The 17620-nt window shown below is 42.9% G+C and overlaps 1 protein-coding gene across 6 annotated transcripts in view; it reads right to left on the reverse strand.

The window, feature by feature from the left end:
* AGBL1 (ATP/GTP binding protein like 1) overlaps window positions 1–17620 on the reverse strand; it is a 331916-nt gene that overhangs the window by 223969 nt on the left and 90327 nt on the right. For all 6 annotated transcript variants that reach the window (XM_038146649.1, XM_038146651.1, XM_038146650.1 and 3 more), the window contains exon 18: window positions 5386–5566. In XM_038146649.1, the coding sequence (XP_038002577.1) occupies window positions 5386–5566 (181 nt within the window). The remainder of the gene's footprint in view (window positions 1–5385; window positions 5567–17620) is intronic.

Consider the following 17620-nt stretch of genomic DNA (forward strand, 5'->3'; position numbering starts at 1 on the left):
TCCTTTCCATTCCCTGCAACCCCACTGCACAGCCTGTGGCACTAATGCACCAGGCCCTAACAAGGCACCAGCTGCTCCTTTCCTGTCTCTCTACAGAGCCCAGCACGGGCACAATTGTGATGGGAATAATATCCCACAATTGGGACTCAAATAAGCATAATAACAAACAAAAGGGATAATGACACACAATCAAGCTAACAAGAATTATAATATAATTCAATCATCTCATTAACTTTGCTAAATGCTAGCTTTGTACACCAGTCTCCTGGCTCCTGAAAGTGCCTTCAAAGGAGTGCACACATCTGATTACCAACTCACATCATCAGTTAGGAAAACAGACATGAATGCAGAACAACAAAGGGATTCCTTTCTGAGCCTGTGGAACAACCTGTTCACATCTAATATTCATGCTAACTTGAAAATGCAAGGTAGGACCTATCCAAAATGAAACAGTTCCCAAGGCTACAAGCTGAAGTGTTTAGTAGTCCAAGGCAGTAACATCTCTGAGCCCACACCCAGTGATTTTTGTAGTAAAATTTCCAGGTGACCTTGCATCCCCAGCATAAATTGTAGAGGGAAGAGCACAGGGACACACACACAACTCACTGGGCACCTTTGCTGTGTTAGAGCCTTACAAAGACTGCACGTGCTTTGGCAATTAGCAGCTGGGAGACTGATGAAACATGGAACAATGCCTTGGATCCTTCCACTTTTTAATATGGCCATTAACTAATTAGATTTCACGACCATTTAGAAGACAGATGATATTGCAATCTCCATTCTATTAGCAAGAACAATATGGTACTTCCATGAGAAACCTGCCAACAGGAGAATGAGGCCCCAGAATTTAAACAAACCCTACATCCTGTCCCCACCACACTTTTTAGTCAAAAGGCAGCAGTTGTGATGCTCAGTTATTAGGGTGGACACTGAGACAAGCAGTTATAAGCAACAAATTGTGCTCACTCTTTGGGTCAAACTCCTGAAAGCACATGGGATATGCTGAGGATAAAAGGAATTGTAGCAAAGCACCCAAAATTTCAGCTATACTGCTTCTGAGAAACAAAAGCACCAAGCAATAAAGCCAACTACTGACATAAGGCTGGTGCTGAGTCCCACAAACAATGATATCACACAGGCTCCTGTTTTAGAGGCTCAGGCACACTATAAATTAGGTGAGGGTGTTAAAACAACAGCTGGCTGCTAATTAGTCACAGCCCCCCTCAGCAGGGTATCAACAAAGTGGCAGAGAACATCTCAAGTAAATTAAATTTTAAAAAATCCTACTGCAATCACTCCCCTGACAGACCCTTCCTTCATCTCCCCTCTCAGCTTTTTATTTATTGTAATTACTTTAGTAATAAGATTTGTTTCCTTGTTATTATATATATTACCATGCAGGGCAACAACAACAACAACAACAAAAAAAATAATAGCTGGGAAGAGTTATGGAGCTTATTTATCTCCTTGGCTGTTATTGGGCCGTTGGGTGGAGAGAGCAATGAGGAGGTGGGGGCCTGGGAAAAGCAGTAAATAGAAAAGAAAGCATATTCCTTGGGAGCAGAGACATATGGGGGCATATTTACGAAGGAGGAAACACTGACAATGAGTGAATAGAGCTAATAACTCAGGGGGCCCAGCAGCCCTGGCTGATAAAGGAAGGAATAAACAATCCTGCACTGGAAGTGCTGTCAGAAGGGAGAGTCCTGGGGTGCAGCTGTCTGCAGAGGGATGTTTATCACAGAAGGAGAGCCAAGGATGGGCTGTCACATCAGCACAGCACAAAGGGCCTTGGATGAAACTGGGGCACCTCCCACAGCAGAGAGGAAACTCAGACAAGTGTGTGGTGCAGGGCCAGACACCATTTCTGGTTGTTCCACCAAGGAACAATTCACAGAAATGAGAGCTAAGAAATACTGCAGCTCATATTTTATCTCGTGCTGTGCAGGCACTAGCCACATTTGGTACCCTAAGCTCTCAAATCCATCACTGCCCTCAGTGAAAGGCAACAGAAGCAACACCTGAAGCACCAAAGCAGCAAAAAGCTGTAAAAATTTCTGCTCCACTTGAGGAAAATTAGCCCACACTTCATGTGCACATCCCTGAGCCACCGAGTATCCCAGTACAGATGTTCACAGAATTTGCATCTTTGTCACCTCTGAGGTCTCAAGGAAAGCACCAGTGCTCATGCTCTTGCCACTTCACAATGTGCATCTCAGCACAGCCAGCGTATGTGAGGGTTAAGTCTCACAATTCAAAAAATGCTCTTTTTTTTCCAAGTATGCTTTGCCTTCCACATATGCCTACCCAAGTGCTCTTGGCAAGGTGGTGACAATTTAGGTGCAGAACTTCTGAAGAAAACATGGGAACAGACTCATAGAAGCATCTGTCAAAGAGCAGCACACGACTCCTATAGCACCTCTCTCCTAGAGAGAAATTCCATTAATTCAAAACCCCTCCTTTCCCAGCCTTCTCACATCTTTGCTCTGTCCTTAGAGAAACAAACACATCATAGATTAACCAGTCTGGGGAGAGCCTTTGGAGTGTGTTTGCAGAGTGCACGGCACCAATTTAGAACTAAACTTCTCCTTCAACCCTCTGACCACAGAGAAGCAATAAAGAGAAGCAGGGATGTCTGCAGTTGTACAGCTTTGTGTGACATCGCCTTAAGATTTAGTCCTTAAGGATGCAGTTCTGCATCATAAACTAACTCCTTAGACCAGCCAATAGCTTTTTTCCCTACCCCTGACCCTTTCTGCCTCTTATTGCCCAGAGAACACAATGTGTCCATTCATTAAGCATTAATACAAGAGAGAAAAAGTCATTTATACAAATAGTGTCTTTGGGTATAGAGACAAACGTGGTGCTTCTCATCCTCCTAAGATCATCCTTCCCAACAGAAGGCACCAGGTTCCAAAGGTTAAGTGGGAGCACACTCCTTTTTTTCCTTTGTACTCATTGAGACTGTGCAGAGGAAAACTGTTCTAGGAGGGATTTTAGTGGGCACTTCTCTCTCTTTATGTCAGTAATTGTCAAACAACTGAAGCTTTTCTCTGATAGGCTTGAGGAGGTAATGAACAAAGCCCCGGAGTAAACAAGGAGCAGACAGAGTAAATTAAAGGGGAGGGAGCATTAAGGGAGAGACAGAAAACTCAGCACCTCACCTGCCTTACCTTGGAGAAGCAAAACTGGGGAGGGCAGGTGCAGGAGAGAACAGGATGTTTTTAAAACAGAAAAAGTATAGTCTGTGGCTATATTCCAAAAGAAAAACCAGGATTTCCTCTACCTAGCTGCTACTATGGTTACCCCACGCCTTTGAAGAAATCATGTGGCTTCCAATAAATTTCCTTCATCTAAAAAAGACTCCCCCACCTCCCATCTCCACTCATTGGTTCATTAATTTACAAAATTCATCAAGTTCTTTTCAATGAAAAGCCTCCTTGATTCAACAGGTGGGAAGAGTGAGAAAATGGAAGCAGATGAAAATAGAAAGGAAACATTAAAATCAGGTAAAGGAAGAGGAAGAAGATGCCAACTCTTACACACCCACACACACTCTTACATGCTACCAGTAAACCTGAGCCCCAGAACAAGAGTATTTTTTTTAACATAGGAGGAACCATGGCTGCTAAAAAGCATACATATAAAGAAACAAGAAGAATATGGGAGGAGAGAGAATCCATAGGAGAATTCACAAGAGGGATGTATTTAATTTAAAGTATAAAGGAATTATTTATTCCCCTCCCCAGGCCTTATGATCAGTAAAGGAGATGTGGCCAAGTCCCTGTTCTGCTGGTCCTATCCATTTAAGGTTTACTAAACTCTTCTTCATCACCAGATTTAACTACAGTTCAAGCTCATCTGCACCATGGAACACAAAACACTCCTCCTGTGTGACACATACCCTTTATTCAGGTGTCACCAAGAGCCACATTCTCCCTCCTGAAGGTCCCTTCTCTGCTGTGCTGGTTCCTGACAGCTGGAGGAAAAGGTCAGCCATTCCCTCCAGTCCTGCATCTGATGGAAAATTTAACTAAGTGTAGTGAGAGAAAAAAAAAATAAGGGGGAAATGCCAAAATTATTTTTCTTGTTCCTTCTGTTTGTGAGGATCAAGAAAGCATCTGATGCCAACAGAGGCCTCAAATACCCTGGGGCGGTACCCAGCTATTCTGAACAGTGCTCCCAGACTTCTGGCAGATCCAGGCCCTGGGGAGCACAGCAGCCCAAAAACTAACTTCACAGACTAGAGACTGTCAGAAAAGCCCAAAGTGCTCCCTGGTGAGCTACTCCCCCCAAACTCAAATGAGTTTGAAACCCAGCTCAATGCAGTTGCTGCTCAGGATTTGCTTTTCTGTTCCCGTAGCACTCAATCATCACAGCCCAACCCCAGAGCAGGTGTGGGACTGTAGCTTAAGAAAAGTTGTTCCTCTATACTTCGCTGTGTTCCAGAGCTTATTTAAGCCCATCTTTCAGCTTTGACATTTGTGTGCTCCTCTGCAATAAGCCAGGGGACACAGTTGTTGCAAACCCTACAAGACCCCATCGCCTGGTCAAGACAGCAGCCACTGGTGGGATGTGATCATGATGCCCTGCCCTTGCATTATTGGTTAATAACCAACAGTTATTAACTCACTGCCACTCCACAAACACCCAAAGTGAACAAATTGCACTGTCTGCAGAGAGGAGGAGATTTGTTTTTCAGCAAAGAGCAAGCCTACCTTAGCTGAGTGCCCTCTTCAAGGTTTCACTCAACAATATTTCAGCTCAAAATATCAGGAGCAGAGTTGTACCTTTTCCAGTCATGTACAGGGAGAGGGAAGTTAGTGTGGGTGGATAGGGAGGGTATAAGGTAAAGAATGCAAAAAGGAATCAATATTTTTCCAAGATCAGATTCAGCATCTCTTAGGAAACATGTGGGAAGGAAGATTGAAAAGAAGGTGGGAGAAGGAGGAAGGTTCACTATACATAAATATTTCTGTGAAAATTTAAGAAATCCTTATTCATCCTCCCCCACCAGGTTATACAAAGCATTAATTACAGCCAGTTTTTCCCAAGCATATCTGCTTTGCAGCTGTATTCTGCCCTGCTGCTTTAGCAGAATGGATAAACCTCCATTTGTCAGTAAAAATCCTGTTTCTCCAGCACCACTAACACTCCTTCCAGGGAACTGAGAGATCCTCTGACCACAGACAGGACAGAACCACATGCACCTGACAAACCCAGGGCAGCACACCAGGCCATGTCTCAGATTCACATTTTCCATACAGGACTGATAACAGGATGAATAAAACAAGGGGCAAAGGGAATTCTCCCAGTACAAACACTGAAGATGAGCCCTGCTGGGTGCACAGACAAACCCCGGGATAAGCACATGTCACAACTCACTTGCCATTGATGACTCCGTCAGGATTAAGCATGGGCACAATCTTGAAGATGAAACATTTCCTCAGGAGCTCAGCAATGGGATCACTGCTCACCAGGAACTCCAAGGTGCCTTTCATCACCCAGCTGGCATTGCTCTCACCAGGGTGAACACGGGCTGTGAGGAACACGTAAGGACGGCTGCCTGCAAAAAAGCAAAGCAAAAACACCCCTAAACTAACAGGACTTTTCTTTGAACAAGATCTTTGCAAGTGAATTTTATTTCTTTTGAATTTAGATAACAATCCAAAATGCATTCTAAGTACAATACACTCCTAGACATTCCAGGTACTTTCTCAAGGTGCTGTTTATAAACTGATCACAGATTTGGTCCTCAGAACCAGCACAGAGCTAATCGCTCTTTTTATTCTGTGATAACTTCTAGATATTTACATGTACCATTAGAAAGCATTCTGCAGGCTCAGGTTACTGCCTCCAAACAGCTTTACTATACTTTCTAGCAACTATCAAAAGTTTGATCCCATCAAATTTCGTTAAGGTTTAAAAGGCAGAAAGAATTTTCTAAGGTCCTGCTCCACTTTCAGTATTTCACCATTAACAATTCAGAACTTTCTAAGCAGATTTGCCCACCCATAAGGGGCTCCAAGGACATGCAAGCTGCCTGATCTTTGCAAATAATTTGTGTTGTAAGGTCAAAATCATAATTAATTGAACTAAACTGATATAATTAAAGAAAATGCACTAATATGTTCACCAGAGCTGCACAGGTTGAGTACACAAACCTAACCATTATTTCATAACAATGCAACAAAAGCTAGAAATAACAATGCACACAGCTGAGGCAAGCTGTTGCTTTTGGTGGAAAGACTTCTTCAGTTTTATATAATATAGATGCTCACTCAGATTAGAAAGGCTGATTTTCAGAAGCTTCAACTAGAAGAGTTCATCTGTTTGTAGCACTACTTTCATGCATGGAAAACAAAAAAGAAGTGGTGATTTGAGGTAGGGGAGGGGATTTGGGGGGTTGCTTTTTAAAAAAACCCAAAGAGTAAATCACATTTTTACTGAACAGTTCATTGATAATCTCTACTGAGCCTATTTCAAAACAGACTTGCAACTTAACAGCAAAAGTTTCCTTGTTATCAGATATGTTATTTGCTGTTCCTGTGAAAAAGCCACTAAACACATTTGGTCTGGGTACAAGCCTCCAAAAACTCTCAGCATACATATGCTTAGAAAAGACCAAGTTTGACAGCAGATTCTTTGAAGATCCCATCTGTGCTGAGCACACTTCAGGGATGGGCCAAGGAAACAGGAGAAGGCAGAAGGAGACACCTGCCAGGCACAGAAAATAAAAGGAGAGGAGAAAGCAATTATCTGTCTTAAAATGATCCTTTTGTGAGCATTCACTATCACAAGTCAAGCTGACAGATTTATTCAGTGGAAAGCTTTATCTCTCAGGGCATCACAGCCATGCCAGGGCAGGTTTGTCCTGCTCCATCAGGACACCTCAGAGCTCAGGCTCTGTTCCCTCCATGGACTGAAGGCCCCCAGCTGACAGGACTGGGAGAGGCAACAGGATAAAACGCAAAACCAAAGGCATCAGCTGAGTGCCCTTGTAAACAAATGCTGAATTAGCACCTTACATGCCTTTGTCCTTAGCTCCCAAAGCCATCCTTCTGTTTCCAAATGTGTTACAATTCACTAATCCATCATAGTAAAACAGGGAGGTAGAACACCATCCCCAAAAATACAGATGGTAATAAAGAACTGCTTAGCTGTTTGTCTGACCAAGAAAAGGCTGTGTCAGAGCTGGGAATACAGGTGAAATCTCTCATTTCACATTTAAATAAGGAATAAGCATTAATTTCTCTCCTTACCTGTATATTCTGCACAGTTCTGCTGAGGATATACTTCACAGCACAATTTAGTTACATCATACAGGGACTCACTCAGATTTGGAAATAATCCCATCCACATTTCCCTCTTAAGCAGTTGGTGGGCACTAGAAGAGTGAACTGCACTCCCAGCTCAAAGAGTTCATACAGAGCAATCATGTTCTGGTCCAGTAAAGCAACTGGGCTCTGTTTCTCAATAGCCACATATCAGGCTTTTGTCATTCTTACACCTCACCATCCTGGGGGGGGGTTGGTACATTTTCATCAACATGTACTTAGACACTTATGGATTGTCAAAGACTCCTTTAGCTCCTGCAGAACCAGCCATTCTGACTTTTTTCCTCCAAAATTACAAGATACTAGTTCTATTCTTCTTCAGTTAATTGTGCATTACCATCTACCTTAGCAATGCCTTATAATAGCAACAAACAAAAGCCAGATTTCACAAAGACATCAGCTGCATTTTACCATTTCCAAACATTTTCTCCTTTCTCCCATCACCATGATTTAGTGCTGTTTTGCAGGCTCATTGCTGAGCTAAACTTATGGGGCTGTGCAGTTATAGCTGGGAATGAGGCTCCTGAGGACTTCTAATGGACAACAGCTGTAAATAGCACAGAGCAAAATAAAATGTGCTCTCTTTTGCAATTGATGAATACAGCTTTAACAACTCTTACCCCTTCTGGATATTGATACAGAGTTCAGCATCTTAATTGAGAGGTTCATTCCTCAGTCAAAATAAGAAAAATAAAAAATCCTCTAAGCAACAGCTTTCTCATGTCAGAAACCCAGGACAATATGCCATAATTCTGCTAATTGCAATAGCATGGGGCTGGCAGAGATGTGACTTCTGCTGTTTCTCTCAAGGCTCTTCAAAGTCAAACTTGTCTTACTCAGACTCATTGTTGGAAAAGCTCCTGGAGTCTCCAGATCTTAAACCCCAGGAAACATGAAGGAAGGGAAAGAGACCAGAGATCACCTACGCTGTTCCCCTGTGGGTGACAACGGGAGGGCCCCATTTCCTGCAGGTCCAGCCAAGGAAATCTCTCTATTCCAGTGAAAGTTTCCTTTGAAAGATCCCCTCCTGCCAAGCACATCCTCAGCTCTGACATCCCACCCACAGGAGAGTCATAAGGGAGGTTTATACAAGCAAGGAAACCACAGAGCTTGTTAACTGTCTGTTCCCTTCACAGGAGCCATCACAGCCAAATCCCACCTCCAAACGCTGCTCCCCCAGAGTGCTCCCAGCATGAAAACTAATGAAGCAGCAAATAGAGCAAAGAGCTGATGACATGGCCATAAAACTTGCTACTCTTGAAACACCTGGAAAACAGCAGGAATGGTCCAAAGCTATGGTTTACAGCATATCCAGTTACTTTGGGATTACTGTGCTAACTGCTATTAACAGAGCTCATGAAAGGAGTAGACAGAGCACTGGCCAGCCATGCTCCACACACAACTGGCAGCACCAGTCAAGATCTCTGCACTCAATTCAGCTGCTTCCCTTCATTCCTGACTTCCAGCACCCCCATAACTGCAGTCCTGACCAGACCAGCTCAGTACTACCCAGTACAGCTTACTGGTTTATACTGGTGCCCAGCTGCCCTTCTCTCTCTGCTCTTTCAGAGTTCCATGGTACTATTTCCCATGCCCTGCTAAACTCTCATATACCTCCTCCCAGAACCAGAACTGAGCTTAAGTCTTCAGAATCCTCAGGCCAACACCTAGGCAGCTCCTTTCCAGGTTCTGAGGAAGCTGCCAGAAAGCTTAGGTTAGCCATTTATCTCTGCAAAGCCCACGTGACACATAACCTTCTCTGGGAATGTAAATAATAAAAAGGGGAAAGCAGAGGAGTCTTTTCGTGCTACATAAAGCCTTATCCAACAAATCATGTCTCTTTACACTGTGTTACATTTCAACATGCCCAGAATATAACATGGCATCAACAATACCCAAGGTGGGAGATTAAAGAACCACTGATTCCTCTTGCAAAACTTCGAGCAAAGAACCTTTGAATGATAATTTTACTAATGCATCACCTAATTCCCATCTCTCCTTCTCTTCGCTCATTTTTGATTGTGTATATATGAATGAAAATGAGAGCTTTGTTCTTCCAGTAGTGCTAACTTGCTGCTTAATCTCCTGCCTCTAAGGGTCCTCCCCTAGTCATGTCATCACCAAGGTTCACTAAGAGGTGACTTTGATGTCACTAATCGTGACATCAACTGGGGAAAGAGAAGCCTGAAAGAAAAGAACAAAACCCCATTAACACAGCAGTGTCCCTCATCAAGGGGAGCACAGAAAGGAAATGAAAAGCAGTTCCAGATGCCCTGACCTGGGCTGCTGCTCTAAATTATTTCAAGCTGAGGTTTGAGCCATGCCATTTGTAAAGGGACAGGGTATTGAAATGATGCAGGGCTAGGATTTTTTTAAGGAGTCAAAGGGAATTATGTACACAGCATGTGAAAAATTCAATCTAGATCTGCATCTTGGGCTGAAACTTTCTGGCTGTGCCTCTGCATACCTCTCTTTTCTTTGCACAAGCCCAGGGCCCTTAAAACACAGGCTTCTTTTTCTGCTTTATGTCTAAGTACAGCAAGCCTACCATGAGCATTACACAGATCAAAGGGCCAAGTTTACCCCAGGATACAGTAGAGAAAAACCAAGAAAGCAAAACTTTTCCTTCCAACTTAATTAGCTGCTCCCACTACAGGCTATTCTGTGAGTAAATGATGGGTAAACAGAAGGACCATCACAAAGCCCTTCCATGCATGTCACAGCTGCATCGTGTCCTGGATCCATCTCACATGCCCAAGGCTGCAGAGTTATGCAAAGCCAGAGAGAAGAGGTGGTGTGGTGTGATATACAATGAATATATTAAAGTATATTTGTAAAAAACATCAAATACTGAGATCACAGAAAACAATGAGCCTGATCTGAGGCAGAATCTGTGTCAAATACTTTTCTTCCCTCCTAAAACTTTTCCACCACTTGTCAGACTTTCAGTTGCCTTAAGACAGAATAATTCTTCCCTGTCCATCTCCCCCTATACCAGATTGCTGTCTCTTTGCTGTGCCTGTTTTTGGCTAGATGCTCCAAAAGCAGATGTATCTTAATACAGAGGCAAAACACAGTCTAGCAGGATCAGCTGTTGTTTTCCAGAATTATCAATGAGCTCTTCCTCTCTTAAATATTTCTTTATTATACGTATTATTACTGTTACCTATGGCAAAGAAGTGAACATAACAAATCATCTTGGCTGCCTGTTCCCTACCTTCATAGTTTGACAGGAGAGTTTCAGCCTCCAAGTTGCTTGGCAACCTTCTTTTGTGTACATGTTTTATGAATTCATTCACCTCTGAATCAGAGATGATCAGGGAGCTGAATATGGGTACAGACTGCTCAGCCTCAGTTCAGCTTGACCTCCTACTAACACTGGGTTTGAACTCCAGAAAATTGGTAAGCAGGTTGTCAAGGCTGTTTTGGGGAAGTTTCTAAAATCCCAAGCTCTTAAAGCAACAGGAACCACCATCATTATTTAGCAGGACCTTCAGTATGACTGAAGGCAAAGGAAACCCACACAAACTAATTCCAGTTCAAATCAAAACATTCCTCTTGGGGAAAGCTGGGGAACAACTGAACCTTATTTCACAGGACTTACACCTATGGAAAGCCTACTGTAACCCTTTGCAAATTGCCTCTGATTATAAGGAACATCCCCATCCCATGTGTGTGCACCTACATTAGTCTAGCAGAAATTTCCAACCCCTGCCTCATCCAGTCCTGGATACATCCACTCAGCATTGACTGGCAGACCCAGTGTCACTCTGCACACCCTCTGAGCTGCTCAAATACCATCAGACTTCAAAAATGAAACCATGCAGGCATCTTATTAAACTGCTGTCAAGCAAGTTACCTGCATTTACCTCCTCCTAGGGCTAGCAGAGGAATTCCTCTGCCTGGGTTCACCTACCACACCTGTGCTCACTGCTGCCATCCATCTCTGCTCCCCTCAGCCACATTCCCAGGGCATGAAACCAAGGTGGGGGACAGCTGGCTAGGAAAAAGTGCTGCTAAGAAGGATCAGGGGACTACAGGACATGAGATAGTAATGCAAAGCAGTTGCAAAAATGGCAGCTCTCCTGGGACCCACACCAGGCAACGTCACAGCTGAGGCAAGGAACACTCCATTACTTCCCTCTGCTCAACCCAGTGAGCAAAACCAAATAGCTGCAGTGCTGTGCCCACTGCTGCCCACCACAGGTTAAAAAAACTGATGAAAACTGAAGAGGTCATTGAAAAATCAAATGTTTAGAAGTCTTAGGCTGAAAAATTGGAGTAAATGGGTTTCAGACATGGAAAGAAAAGGTGACCAGAGAGGAAGGAGAAATAACCTTTAAATTGCAAAAGGCTGTTATAAAATATTGCAATCCTCTGTCCTCACTGTCCACTGGGACTAGGCTGCATAAAAAGAAACACAAGTTACTATCAGCTAAGCCAACCTGTGGTGACCTGACTGCCTTCACTGCTGTCCCTGAATGTTGGCCCTCCCTCCTGATGGGTCCTTGTTCACAAAGTCCTGTGCCTCCTCTGCAGTACCCAAAACAGGTACAGCACAGGCCTACAGAGCCAGCACAGGCCTACAGCCACATAAGTCATAGCTGCTTTAGAAACTTGTCCATGGTTCCTCTTATTCCTCTGGAACTAGCTCTCTGTTCTGAGGGCTGCTGGAATTACTATTCCAGTCCACAAGGCAGCTCTGCCACCTCCTGTGTTCTCTTTGATGCCAGGTGTCTGCCTACTACTTAATGTTAGCCATGTTAAGCCATGTTAACCATTAGCCACTAATTAGTGGCTAATCAGAGATTTCAGAAATATTTCATCATCATGTTTTGACATCATTAGGGCTTCTTCCCACATACAGAACAGAATTATTTATGGAAAATTCTGTCTTACCTGCTGATTTAGTGACAGTCTTGCCACTTCAAAATTGGAGTAATATAATTTCTGGGATTTCTCTCATTAGTAATGATCTTCTAAAGCTTCACTATTACCCTTAAGATTACCATTTCTTAGCTTCTGCTTGTGCATGCCTTGAAAGCTGTGAGCAGCAACCACTAAGATGAGGTCCAACACATGATCTAGGTAGATGATGTAGGGAGCTCCAGATTATCTGTCAGAAGGCAGGCAAGGATCTATCACCCCCTGCTTCTACAACACACACATTATGGCTTTAATTTGTTCTGTGGCAGCAGGCAATTTCAGATACTCAAGTATTTTGTACTGCCATGGCCAGGCCATCAATCTGTGTGTTTTTCAGTCAGCATGGGAGAAATGTAGACTGTCTTGCAGATATGCAAGGCTTCTGAGACCTGGCAAGCAGTAAAAAGCAGTATTTTCAAGTTAGGCATATATGTGACTTTCACCTTCTGGGTTTTTTGCACAAAGACAAAAAAGCTGAACTGAGAGAAGAACTAGAACATTTACCCTAAACTGTCCCATGCCTAAGAGAAGGTGAAGACAGGAGATGAGTACACAGAGACCTGAAGGACAGCTGCTGTAACAGGCAGAGTGCAGAGATCCATGGAGCTATAAAATCCACGGGCTCTTTTCCGAGAGAAGGATTTCATCTGAAATGAAATCAGGCAGGAGGAGCAGACTGAAAAAGCTTCCATTGTCATAAAAATATCTCCCTGGGTAATCCACAGTGATGGAAAAAGGAAACCCTGATAATTTATGTGACAGTTTAATGGGATTTTGGTGACATAGGATACTTTAGAAAGAATTTGCCCAAATAGGACAGACAGGACTTTAATAAGGCTTCAGCTCCGAACCAGCAATATTTTCACCCCTTGCTTTTGCATTTCACTCTGCATACCCACTGCTCACTCACAGCTCATCTTTCTCATTTGCAAAGCACATTTCAACACTGTTAAGAGCAACAACTGCTCTTTCTGGTTAGATCCCCTGCCAGAGCGGCTTCTGAGTATCTGATCCCTAAAGGGATCAAGCTGCTTTTGCACCTACAGGGCAGAGCATCACTGAGCTGTGAACTCTGAGGCATGAGCTGCCCTCTGGCCATGTCCCCTGCTCTGTGGATGGCACTAATAGCTTCTGTGTGGAATTTAAGGGCAGCAGATGGACAGTCTGGAGCACGAGCTGCTGGCAGAGGGGATGCCCCCAGAACACACTCCAGGAATAAATGGATTTCACACGGAGTGAGTAATGCCTCAGTCCCCATCTCCTGCCTGTGGGGGACCAGCCTTTAGCCCCAGCACAACACCCCGTGCCCTTCACTGCCATGACTCCCAGAGCAGGCTCAGTGCAAGAGGAATTGCTCAGAGTGCCAAACCCGGGTGAATCTGGGGTTAATGGCATGAAACTCCACAAAGGAACATTTAGACTGAATATCAGAGAGTTACACTAAAAAGTCTCCCCTGTGGAGAGGTGGAAGTTAACATTAAAACCACATTGCCCAGAGCACAAGAAGTCATTTTGTACACAACAATCCTGAAGTGGCTGGGGACAGAAATAACTCAACAGGAATTCATTTTCTTTGCTAACTTCAGTGGATTCAGTTAAGAAGCCCAAATTTTGCTAATTTCTCCTTCTGGGAAATCCAGGCATGAAAGAAATGGTGAAAAATTGGGTGAAGATCTCAATATTTTTTCCACTCTAAGATGAATTTAGTACCTGCCTGTGAGCCCTAAAATGGGCATGAGAAACAGAGCACCAGCCAGTGTTTCTTTCACTGCTGGGAATAACAGCCAAGTTTAACAGTTTAACACAAGTTTAAGTTGTGTAGTACTTCAACCTGTTCTGCTCTACAGAAGACAAACTCTATAGTTTACTCTAAAAAAAGCTCTTTACTCTTTATGCAGTACATATTTAAAACCCACCTATTACCACCTACAGCATAAAGTAATGTTTATCTTAAATATATGTTGTGCTTTTAAGTGGCACAGATCCATCTCTCCCTGACTTGAAGTCTTCCTCAGGGAATGACTTGAAAGTTGTAAAATATATTAAAAGAAAGTATTATCAGAGTGTCTCATTGTCAAGTGATAAAATATCAATTTTTGTTAAGATAAAAAGCATCACAGATTGCCTCTGATGGTAAAAATTTAATTTTTGGTCTTCACTTGATTTGATATTTATCACTCATTGCTCCAGATTCAGTCAAGCAGGGAATTTTTCTTAAAAATATTCTTCTGTGTTTCTCCTGGAGTAAGCAAACTATGAAAATTTAAATTGTGTGTTTTCTTACATATAAAAAACTCAGAGGAAAGAGGAAATAAACAGAAAGTCTACAAAAAACCTTCTACTACTTCACTATGTCAACAGCTTCACAGTAAAGGACCTTCTGCAGGTTGACCTCATTTGTGGCATCACTAAATTGACTTTTACATTATTGCTGTCTAAGTCTATCCTAAATCTTGGAACTACACTGTCCAGAGCTGATCCCAAAGGAAATTCTTGCTTTCCACAAACAAGAGATCAATGAGGTTAAACTGTCTCCAAATTTTGAATAATGAATCTCGTCTTCATGGCAAGGTCTTAGATGAAGTCCCCAAATACCTGAGCAAAAGAACACAAAGAAGGGGTCAACATAAAAGGTCTTTCAGACAGATCATCAAGGGAGCAAAACTGATACTGGCCCCAAGATCTTGTATCATGACATAAGCAGCACCATGTTGCATCTCTTAGACTGCATGACATGTTGTGTGACAGACCGTGAGCAGAACATAAGATTTGCAGGAGAAACAGCAGAGATGAGCCCTGAAGTTCCCAACCACGCTCAGACTGTATTTTTTTCAAGCAGTTCTACTATTGAGATATCCTAAAGATGAAGAAGAAATCAGGCTCACATAGCACAATCTGAATCCCAGAGTACCTGACAAAACTAGGTGGAACAAAATTTGCCACTGCATAAAGCAGATAACATGCAGAAATTTCAAACAGTCTGTGGAAAGACACACTAAGCAGTCCCTGTCTCAGGTCAGTAAGTTCTTCCCTTCAGATGCCAGCAAAATGATGTCTAATGGATGATGTCTTCCTGCATCAATCACTGCAGGGAGCAGAGTGTCAAGTTAGGAAGAGTCATCTGTTCAAGGAAATAAGATGGTAGGAAGGTTAGGGTGAGGAAAAAGGTTCTTTTTATCCCCAGAAGTTGCAACAAAGCATAGAAAAAGGTTCTCATGAATAAAGGAGTCAGGCTGCAGAACAGTCCTGGCAGCCCCAGAAGAAACAGAAGTGGAACATGAGATGTCCTTCCTTGGCACTCCATGTATCTCTGAAAAAGTGGGAGCTTTCACACAGGAGAGCTTTTAGTTCTTCATGGCTTCCTAAGTGATATTAAATTTATTTTAAAAGCATTCTCCAGAAGGTTCTTTCAGGCAAATAATTTAACAGCACAATTGGTAGTTCCTAATCAGTTTGAATGTCTGATGTGTAATACACAGACTGACTTCATGAAGCTGATAATTGTGATGTTGCCTCAATCCCAGTGCTTTCCTGCACTTTCATCCCAACACTTCCACAGCAGAACTGAACTTCTCCAACTGACCCTGCCCCAGAATCCTCCCACTTACAGCTCATTCTCTCTATACAGCCTGTAAAATCCACAGCATGAGCTCCTGTCCCAACATGCCATAAGAAACACTCATATAGGAACCATTGTATTCCAGAGCATTCACAGCCACTTCATCTCCTGCTCTGTAAACTCTGAGTTCTTTTGAAAGAAACACTTATTTATATAGAAGAAAATCCCTGTAAATCATGGTCATGACAGGCTAATGGCTAGCATTGCAAAGATGATTTATCTTCTTGCTGTATCTAACAAAGCTTCTTATGTTAATATCTTGTTTTCAAAATATGAAGAGACTTCTAACTGATGTTTTCTAACTGCAAGAATATGCCGCTAATGAAAAATGCCTTACCTCAAAAAATAACCTTCCCCTGCCACCTAACACTCCCATCAACTCTCAAAATCAAAGGATCTCCTTGAATTATTTCCTCTGTATTACTTAGGGTGCTTCCCTCATGGGTGAAGAAACCAACCAGTCAGTCTCACTGCCTGTTTATAATCCAAATTCATTTCAGGGTTTGCATGCATTACCTGCATGTTTTAATTTGATATATTTTATTTGATTTCTGCCTATTAAATTACATTTGAGGCAGGTTATATGGCCTCATGGGGAGCACTACCCTTTGTGCTAGTAGCAATTTTATCAGGGCTGAGCCTAATTTCACATTACATTTTGATAGGCGGGAAAACAAGGTCGTTGGTGTCTGTGTGGCAAGTGATGCTCCAGCTGGTGGGAGAGACTTTTGATAAGCTAGGGGGAGGATCCTGGGAGTGTTGTGATTTAAAGGGCATGATCTAGGATAGGAAATTAAGGAGCAAGCCATCAGTGATGAGCTCTTTCAAGTCTATTGACAGGCATTCTCCATAGCTGGCAGGGCCATCACCTTTGCCACAGAGACTGTAACCACCTCACTACATGTTTGTTGCTCATTCAGTAGTTAGTAATGGCTAAAATGGGGAAAATAGTAATAATGGGGACACCACAGCCCTTGACATGCCCAGAGCCCTTCATCTGTCTCTTGCTTGCTCTTTCAGCCTCTGGCCAGTAGCTCTTTTTGAAGCACAATTCCCACGAGTTGAGTTGTGCCTCATGATGACCCTCTAGCTGTTGTTTTTGTGCCCTTTCAAAACACTTGACAGAACTGTCACAGAAGGAGCTTGGCATCTGGAAGCTGTGGCAGACACGATATGACCTGATTCATAAAACACAGCTAAACAGCTTGGGCTGCCAGAGGCCAGGATTTACAGGACTGAGCTTAAAAACGGCCTTCAACGCCTGCTCTGCTAAATGCACCTCCTTACTGCACACAAAACAATTCCCAAGTTGTGAGGGTGACCCGCAGCACTGCAAAGTAACAAAGCAGACAAGACACTAGAGACATCTTGTAATCTTGTTACAGCCTGCACTGTCCACTGCTACTCAGGACAGGAAAGGAATGAGCTCAGCTCTGGCTGCACCTTTTGCACATGGCTACAGAGATAGGAAGGACTTAAAGAAAAAAATAGGGTTTTTTTGAGATTTTTTTTTCCAGAAATTCCCCAGTGCAGCAAGCACGAAGGAAAAAAAAAATTAAGCCAGAGATAGTTTCTGCTGCATTATCCACTACATCCTCATTTTTACAATAAAAGCCTCTCTGCATTTTTATTTCCAGCAGGTACAGCCTGATCAGAAAGGAATTTAAGGACTTTCTGCCCTCCCATCCTATTTTCTTCATCTCTACTTCAATCACTAGTTACAGCCTTCTGTTAGGTG

The sequence above is a fragment of the Motacilla alba genome, chromosome 10 (genome assembly GCF_015832195.1).
Source record: "Motacilla alba alba isolate MOTALB_02 chromosome 10, Motacilla_alba_V1.0_pri, whole genome shotgun sequence".
NCBI lineage: Eukaryota > Metazoa > Chordata > Aves > Passeriformes > Motacillidae > Motacilla > Motacilla alba.